At 39.6% G+C, this 9495-nt stretch overlaps 1 protein-coding gene across 1 annotated transcript; it reads left to right on the top strand.

The window, feature by feature from the left end:
* Positions 1 to 5205: 5205 nt before the first annotated feature.
* Positions 5206 to 8361, top strand: LOC126626295 (probable inactive receptor kinase At1g48480). Its single transcript, XM_050295567.1, has 2 exons — positions 5206 to 6823; positions 7450 to 8361. The coding sequence occupies exons 1-2, from the start codon at positions 5476 to 5478 to the stop codon at positions 8067 to 8069; spliced, it is 1968 nt and encodes a 655-aa protein (XP_050151524.1). The 5' UTR covers positions 5206 to 5475; the 3' UTR covers positions 8070 to 8361.
* Positions 8362 to 9495: the final 1134 nt, after the last annotated feature.

Below are 9495 nucleotides of genomic sequence, written 5' to 3'. Positions count from 1 at the left end.
TTTGGATAGTACTACGGTGTTTTTATACAAGTATTAGTACTACTTTGGTATTGTACACTCGTCTTTCAAATAATATTTTATACTTTAATTTTGTTTTTGGCTAAATAATATGTCTTGACTATTACAATATAGTTAGTGTATTATTTTACCCTTTGCTTACAATATCCGACAACCCGGGAATTATCTCAATCTCAACTGAGAAATTTTTCAGTGTGTTGAACAAGATCTGATACATTAAGTGTTATAATACAATTTGTTAAAAAAAAAAATTTTAAAACTTCTAACTAATTTTTCATTACTAAGCTGTATTTCTGGTACATTAAAAATCTTTCTAAGAAATAGAAAATGAAACACTCAAAACACAAAGATTAGGAATATTTTAACTTTTGGCAAATACAATATGCGTAGCTATTAGATTATAACCTGAGCAAAGCAGTGCCACTGCCAAATCGTCAACCTCAAATCGACATTTTGTTTTGTCATAAACTTCAAGTTTTGGCTTTTGAAAAAAGTAAGCTGATTATCTTCAATATGGACAATTATACTGTTGGTAAGTCTGCCCTTTTCAAATAATAGTATCCAATGCAGCTTAAAGTGTACGAAAAGACTTATCCCGGCCTACCCGATGAACCTTTTCAAATTTCCTGCTACCATTTGCAAGGAAATGGACTTTGATTTCTAATTTTTGGTGGGGACAGGAAAAGGAGAGGAAAAACATTCATTGGGTCTCCAAGGATACTCTCGGCCTTCCCAAGGCGATGAGGGGACTCGGGTTTCGATCCTTCATGGATTTTAATGATGCTCTCTTGGCGAAACAATGTTGGTGGCTCATCCATGAACCGGACTCACTTTGGGCAAAGGTTCTGAAGGCTTGGTACTTCCCCCATTGTTCTTTCTTGGATGCTAAACAGGGCGGACGTGCATCATGAGTGTGGTCGAGTCTACTTATGGGGGCGTGATCTTTTGTTACGGAGGACTCATTGGCAAGTCTTGTGCAGGAAGGAGATTCAGGTTTGGGGTGATAGGTGGTTGCCTTCCCTCCCGGGTGGACACCTGGCCTTCTGGACCAGTGAAAGTAAGTCGCAACACCAAAGTGGCTTCATTAATTAATCCAGTAAATGGTGAGTGGGATATTGATTTCTTAAAACCATTTATATCGTGAGTGGAGTATAAGGCAATCTTGGCAACCCATCTTGGTGACCCCGAGCTTAGGGACATGTTAATATGGCCATTTAATAAGTGGGGGATTTATTCCATCAAGTCGGGCTACCATTGGGTGAACTCTCGGGGGATCCCACATCCAAATTCTAGATCGTCATCGTCTCTTACCATCCCAGTGGCGTTATGGAAATTGGTGTGGCAACTTAAAACCCCTTAAAAAATAAGATGTTTTATGTGGAAAATGGTGCATAATGCCCTGGCTACTATGGCAGCCCTTTACTGCAGGAAATCCGCCGCATCCCCCATCTGCCCCTTATGCAACACTCAAGAGGAAACGATTGAACACCTTCTTCTCCTTTGCCCATGGGTGGAAACTATTTGGTTTGGTGGAATCCTAAACTACAAGGTAAATCGGGAAGAGATCACCACATGGACGCAATGGATATTGGCTATCATCAGGGCTTGCGAGGGTTTGAAAGTTGACAGAGAAAAGATCCTGACTTGGGTAGCGTTCTCTTGTTGGCATATTTGGAAGGCTAGGTGTTGTTTCCTATTCCAACAGAAGCCTATCATCCCTTCTCAGGTGTTGGCTTCAATCTTTACAAATGTCAGAGCTTTCAAGGAGGCTTCCTGGATTCCCATAGAGAGTATGATGCAGAGAAGTATGGTGCAGTGCAGTCTTAGTAATCCTATGCAGGAGAGATGGCAAATGTCATGCCATCCATATGTCAAAATCAATGTTAACGCCAGTTGGGTAACTGCTACGAAAGAGGGTTTTATTGGGGTGGTGGTGAGGAACTTTGTTGGTAGTTTCATTGCTGCTTGCAGATTTCGTCTTCATGCCCCTAGTGCGGCGGCTGCTAAGGCGTTAGCCATTATGCGGGGATGTGAGGTGGGTCAATCCTTGGGACTCAATCTTGTGGTTGTGGAATCTGATTCCTTGAATTCTATTTCTTGTTTAAAGGGTAGCATAACAAATGGCAGATGGGAGGAGTTTCCAACCTTAGCGAAGTGCAAGAAAATTGGGAATTCCTTCCATGACTGCTGCTGGTCTTGGATTCCAAGATTAGCCAATATGGCGGCTGACTATTTGGTGTTGCGGAGTTGTGTGGAGATGTATGACTTTACTTGGGTCAAACGACCCCCATCTTCACTTGTTCATGTACTAAACAATGATGGACTACCTTGCCCACATTAAGTGTGTCCGGTTGTGCAAGGGGTGACGCTAGTTGTTTCCTTTTAGTGTCGGGTTTCTTCTTCTCCTTGCACTTCCGAGTTTGTTTTGGTTGATTGCCTCATTGTGGGCTTTAGTTGTAGTTTGGCATCTTTGCCCTGGTTATATATTATCCAGTCTTCCAAAAAAATAAAAAAGGACTTACATATTAAGAAGAAATTAGCTTGGCTTTGAGATTTTTGTAATTTTAGTTGCTCAGGGTTCTCTTTGTAGGAGATTTTAAGGAAAATGATTTCTATATTTTTTTCTTCAGATGGGGATTAGTTATGGAGCTCACACCACATTGAATTTCAACGATCCAAACCGTTTATTTTTTAAGTTGTACCTCTTTAATCATCATTGCAAAATATTAGCCAAATCGGAAATATTTAAGACATTTAATTGAGTTCAAAGAAATTAACTAACACTTTATTCTATAAGAAACAATGAAACTTCATTGTGATGATTAAATAGGCAATTGGTTTTGAATTGAGTTAAATTTTTGCAAAGATGATCTATGAATCGAGACTTTCTAAATAGAATGTTGGAATCATTGAAGTTCCATGTAGAATGGGTCCCACATCTAATACTGAGAATCTCTTTCCTTAAAGGGTCTATCTCTTTGTAATGTATTTCTTTCCTATTTAAATAAAAAGAGTACATATTTGTTATTACTCTTATGCTTAACAATCAGAAAATCCAAAACATCTCTTTTACAGATAAATTACAACTCGGTACTAAAATGAATGCATAAATGAGTTATATCAATAAACTGATGATAATTTGGAATAATGCTTGGTTGTTGAAAAAAAAAGCAGCAAAACTTGCTGAAATGAACAAGTGCCCGATCACAAATGGACACGTGCCTAAACAATTAAAAAATTAAAAACTTGAACCAATATCACTCCAAACAAATGAACACGTATCTATTTCAATTAAGTCCAACATGACATGCTGCTATTCTTTCAGCAGCCAAGCATTATTCGATAATTTTATCCACTTACTGACATTGGAGAAGAAAACTAATTGAGTGTTTTGCATTTCTAAGTGGGTATGTTGGTTTTTCTGTTGAATTGAATTTGCAAGTGGTTCAATGCCACCCTGATAATAACAGCTTAATTGTGCCAAGTTGCTAATGGACTGAATAATTAGGCCATTGTGATTAAAATACAAATGGCCATATGGGTCTTAAAAGTGCACTTATATTATATCTATTTTCTAACCCCAAAAAAGGACAATATCATTTCAAAATCCCCAAAAAAAAATCCAGGCCTACGCTTTTAATCATTATAAATTTGTTTTTTTTTATTGACAACTAGGCATAAGCCTGAAATAATTTTTTTTTTTAACTGACAACGGGCATAAGTCCGAAAGAATTTCGTTTCTTTATTTTTTTACTCAACAAGTGGAACTATTGGAATTTATTTTGATAATTTTAGAAATTATATTTATTAGTTGATATATTTTACATGGTAAAATGTCTCGTTTACCATTTCTTTCTTCTACTAATAGCCTAATAAAGCTAGTGAGCCCTTTCATAAGGTGCACTCTGATGTATGAAGGCCTACCCCATATGTTGCCATTTCTAGTTATTGCTATACACTCGACAACAAAATGAGATGACTGAAAGAAAACATCGTCATCTTATGAAAACTAGAATGAACTTGTTGCCTACAACTTTGTTAGCACTCAAATTTTGGTGCCATGCATGTTCCACGGCGAACTTGTTGATTAATAGAATGCCTTCCGCAAACATTGGTGTGAAATCTCCTTATCAACTTTTATTTTGACATATTCATCATCTTATCCTATCATGATGACAAGATCCAAGACTGATATATCTAAAAAGAGGCATTTCTTTTTTAAATTAAACAAGAATGTCAATTGATCCATTTCACGACATAAAGCCAGATTTGTAGCTAAAGGATATCTCCAACTCATCTTCTTAATTTGGGCTTGTTCAATCTTATTTAGATGTCTCCTTGTTTGTTAAACGTAATGGCTCCACGATATTGATCTTCATATTATAGGTGGATGACAGATTGTTGAAGCCTTATAGACCAAAACAAAATGATGTAGTAGTTTTCTTCTGAAAAGTGCTATTTGCGTATTAATTTTTTATTATTGATCTTCTTTGATTTATTATTTGATCAGACGACTGAAAATTGAAAGAGATGTGTAAGAAGTAAAAATCAGTATGTGGATAGCATAACTCTTTTCTTATATACAACAATGAGTTAGATATGATTATCTTATTACATGTAGTATGGAAGTCACACTCGCAACAATGTTAAAACAATTGAAGGGGAATATAGATAAGCTAAGGGAAAATTTGGCAATTTGATCTCAATACCATCCACCATAGAAAAAAACAATCCAAATACACAAAAAGCCAATTTCTTAAATAAATAATAACAAAATATCAGAAAACAAACAAACCTATCTAACCGTCACACATGTAAAATCAAAATAGGGGAAGAAAAAAACAAAGAAAAAGATTAAAAAATTATCCAGTAAAAAAAAAAAAGAAAAAGACAAAAAAGCAAAGGAAAAATAGTAAATGACAGTTGACTACCACCCGCCAGGTTCCCACTTCTCCCGAGAGAATTTTCAGTGTAATCGAAACAAAAGATGATATATTATCTATTATTATATAAATTGTGGGATTTATGTGTTAAAAATTAATAACTTAAAAAATAAAATTTTTCATTACTTATGTAAAAACACGTGATGTATCACCGTGTTCTCGTCACAATGAAAAGTTTCTCCACTCCTCCCTCTTCCTCACTGTCACTGCATACAGCTAGGGTTTCTTACTCTCTCTGCTTTACTTTTTTCTTTCCATATTTTAGTGTCCACCTCACAGCCTGTACTATCTCTCTCTCTCTCTCTCTCTTCTTTCTCTCTCCTCAAGGGAAACCAGAAGGCCAACAAAAAGGGCCAAAAGGAAAAGAGGAAATGCAGCTCCCATAGTACTCTCTCCTCTCTCTCTCTCTCCTCCTCTGAGACCCATAAACCAAAACAATGTATGAACTTTGAAACCCCAGAAATCCAAACCCCCTACCCAATTCACCAAAAACACCATCTGGGTTTCCACCAAAATGCATTCCCCAAGCCAAAGGCTGTCCCTTTTCCTCTTCTCCCTGCTGGTTTTGCTCCCCATTGCAAGACCAGATCTGGCTTCTGACCGCGCCGCTCTGCTAGCCCTGCGCTCCGCCGTCGGCGGCCGAACTCTGCTATGGGATGTGAACCAGACCAGCCCATGTTTGTGGACAGGCGTCAGCTGTGAGAACAACCTCGTCACGGTGCTTCGTCTTCCCGGCGTGGCTCTCTCCGGCATAATCCCCAGTGGCATTTTCGGAAATCTGACTAGTCTCCGCACTCTCAGTCTCCGTCTCAACGCTTTAAGAGGTCCTCTGCCTTCAGATCTCTCTGCCTGCGTTACTCTTCGTAACCTTTACTTGCAGGGCAACCTTTTCTCCGGCGAAATCCCGGAGTTTGTGTACAGTCTGCACGACTTGGTCCGGCTGAACTTGGCCTCCAACAATTTTTCCGGTGAGATCTCTCTGGGTTTCAACAATCTCACCAGGCTCAGGACTTTGTATCTCGAAAGCAACAAGCTTTCGGGGGCGATCCCGGAGCTGAAGCTGCCCAATCTCGACCAGTTCAATGTATCCAACAATTTGCTAAACGGGTCTGTTCCAAAACAGTTGCAGTCTTACTCTTCGAGCTCGTTTCTGGGTAATTCTCTATGCGGGCGTCCCCTTAATGCTTGTCCTGGAGACCGTGGCGGAGCTGCCAATCCTGCCATAGGAGGAGATATAAACATCAATGACCACCACAAAAAGAGAAAGCTTTCCGGTGGTGCTATTGCCGGTATTGTGATCGGATCTGTGCTGGCTTTTCTCGTGATTGTTATGTTTTTTATCTTTTTCTGCCGAAAGAAGAAGAGCAAGAAGACGAGCTCCGTCGACATTGCCACCGTGAAGCACCGGGAAGTCGAGATTCCTGGCGAGAAGCTGCCCGTGGAGTCTGAGAATGGAGGATATGGAAATGGGCATTCGGTGGCGGATGCTGCCGCTGCGGCGATGGTGGGGAATGGCAAAAGTGAAGCCGGTGGCGCTAGTGGTGCTAAAAAGCTGGCCTTTTTTGGCAATGCGGCGAGGGTGTTTGATCTGGAGGACTTGTTGAGAGCTTCAGCGGAGGTTTTGGGGAAGGGGACTTTTGGGACAGCGTACAAAGCGGTTCTGGAGGCTGGGACTGTGGTGGCTGTGAAGAGGCTGAAGGACGTGACGATTTCTGAGAGCGAGTTTAAGGAAAAGATTGAGGCTGTGGGAGCGAAGGATCATGAGAATTTGGTGCCTCTGAGGGCATATTATTTCAGCAGAGATGAGAAGCTTCTTGTCTATGATTACATGCCTATGGGAAGCTTATCTGCACTTTTGCATGGTCAGTGTTACTTGCTAGTTGATTGCTTGCTTTATTTGTTCACACATTGCTCTGCCTTTTCGGTTCGATGGTTGTTACTCTATTTCTGTGCTGGAAATTTGATGATGATGGATATGATTTTTTCCTGATACATCATCAGTTCCTCTAGTTCGGGATGTTTGCTTCAATCATTTCGCCCTTTCTTTTCCGATTTTTGATCTGGATGATTAGAAGTTATTGGTTTCTTTGAGTTGTGTTTGAGGATTTGGTGTACAAAATTTCGCGTCTCCACAAACACCTTGTTACTCATTTTTGTGTGCTTGTTTCCGCTGTTAGCGTTGATACATCCGAGTTTTATACAATGCTGCTTATTTCAGTTGTGTTGGTACTTTGTTTTGCCTGATTTAACAGTTCTGTATATTCATATATATATATATATATATGCAACAATTATCTGGAGTTTGCGATGATTTCAAATCCGTTTCATAGATCTTTGGTTCAGTATTCCCATTTGAGTTTTCTTCAAAGAGTGACATCAATAAGTTTTCAACTTCCATCTTTTCAGCAATGTCAAGGCAATGCGTACTTTCAATGGTAGAATAATATAGAAGAGCTTTACCATCTTGTGTTCTATCTTTAATCTACAGGAAACAAAGGAGCAGGTAGGACTCCATTGAATTGGGAAATCAGGTCTGGCATTGCCCTTGGAGCTGCCCGTGGAATTGAATACCTACACTCTCAAGGTCATACTGTCTCCCACGGAAACATAAAGTCATCCAACATCCTGCTCACAAAGTCCTATGAAGCTCGGGTTTCTGACTTTGGCCTAGCGCACCTTGTTGGCCCCTCATCCACTCCCAACCGAGTTGCTGGCTATCGGGCACCGGAGGTTACTGATCCTCGCAAGGTATCCCAAAAGGCCGATGTTTATAGCTTTGGAGTGTTGCTCCTGGAGCTACTCACCGGAAAGCCCCCAACGCATGCCCTCTTGAATGAGGAAGGAGTTGACCTCCCAAGATGGGTTCAGTCCATAGTCAAAGAGGAGTGGACTTCAGAGGTTTTCGATCTTGAGCTCCTCAGGTACCAGAATGTCGAGGAGGAGATGGTTCAGCTCTTGCAACTTGCAATAGATTGTTCAGCCCAGTACCCTGACAAACGCCCTTCAATCTCCGAAGTTACAAGGCGCATTGAGGAGCTACGTCGTTCTAGCTTGCTAGATGAGCAGCCCGAGGTTGTCCATGATTTGGACGATGTGTCTTCTCGATGAGTTGAGTTGAGTTGCTCAGGGCAACGGCCCCTCGACCATCTTCCCTCATGGATTTGCAGGGAAATTCCTTGCTGTAATTTTTATTCACCCCTTTGTTCCCCATTGCTCTAGTTTTTCTAACTGCCCTTTTGGGGTGGAGATCTGTTCCATTTGCTGTTGGTGGATGATGGTTTTCTTTTCTGTAATTATTACTTCCGCCTTTGCCTTTGCCTTTGCCTTTGCCTTTGCCTTTATTTGTTGTTATGATTACGACTCTTTAGCTACTCGAAATTAAGATGTGTTGGTTGCTTCATGTCTGTTCATGGTTTGGTCAAAGTTTTGTGAAATTAAGCAGACCTGCGTTGGTCATTTTCCAATTTCTGTTTCTCATTTGTTGAAATTCTACCATACGACCGAGGATGTTTTTGTATCTCTCTTGTTACGTGATATAGTTTTGCAAGAATCCCTTGCTTGTGTGGGATGATACAACAAATTTGAATTCGGGAAAGAGGGAAAGTAACGTGATGGTTTGTGATGAAGATGAGGATGAAGAAAGTTTTATAACAATGCGTGAGTGATGAGAGATATCGTTACAGTCATGTTCGGTACCTATTGAGGTTTTGTGGTGACGATTGAAAGCTTGGTGGTGGACCAAACTATTGCAGTTGAAGTGGAAGGCCCGTGAAGGGGGAAGGAAGTGTGAAAAGAAAGCAGACAGAGTGGTGCAGTGGTCCTCGGTATGGTTAATTTTGTTGGGAGTTGGCATCCAAAGCAAACTATAACAGAATTTATTTAAAAATATGCTTAATTTTGTTGACTGCGCTACTTAGTATTACGATCTAATAGTATTATTCGTTACTTGTAAGTGAAATGTGTTAGGTTTGACTCTTACAAAAGGTAAATTTAAACTATATTATTGTTAGCACATTGTAAGACTAAGCCCGTCTTAATCCCTCTTGATGTAACTAATATCGTTTATTAAAAAAATTTAAAAAAAAAAGACAACAAAATTTTGGTTTTTCCGGTATGGGATATTTTTGTTCCGGGCTTGCGCTGTCCCATCCTCACGTTTTAAAATAAATTAAATAAAAAAATCGTAACGATAACTTCTGGACCAGAAAGGACACCAAAGTTTTGGGAGTGTTTTTCTTGTCTGTATAACAAAACTGTATTCCCAATTTTGACAATTAATAACCTATGTCTAATAAGTTAATACACATTTTTGATGTTGTCTTAAGAAACTTGCATCCACAATCCACATAGTAATAGTTATCAACAAGACCTTCAAGACAACTCTTTTACGGAAACACCTATTCACCTATTTGATTTTCAATCTTGCACTAAAAGCGGATATGACATATGTTCGATTTGCTTCAATTCTGAACATAGTTAAATTCAAAACACAAATACAGCTTAAATGATACATGTTACTGATTGATATAGCACA

The sequence above is a fragment of the Malus sylvestris genome, chromosome 6, assembly GCF_916048215.2.
Source record: "Malus sylvestris chromosome 6, drMalSylv7.2, whole genome shotgun sequence".
NCBI classification, from domain to species: domain Eukaryota; kingdom Viridiplantae; phylum Streptophyta; class Magnoliopsida; order Rosales; family Rosaceae; genus Malus; species Malus sylvestris.
This window is presented reverse-complemented; position numbering and strand designations above follow the sequence as displayed.

What these genes read in the sequence shown, in the direction of transcription:
- LOC126626295 (XM_050295567.1), top strand. Translation starts at nt 5,476, where the DNA reads ATGCATTCCCCAAGCCAAAGGCTGTCCCTTTTCCTCTTCTCCCTGCTG. An exon ending in CTTATCTGCACTTTTGCATG is followed by an intron (nt 6,824 to 7,449) that starts GTCAGTGTTACT and finishes TTTAATCTACAG; the next exon opens with GAAACAAAGGAGCAGGTAGG.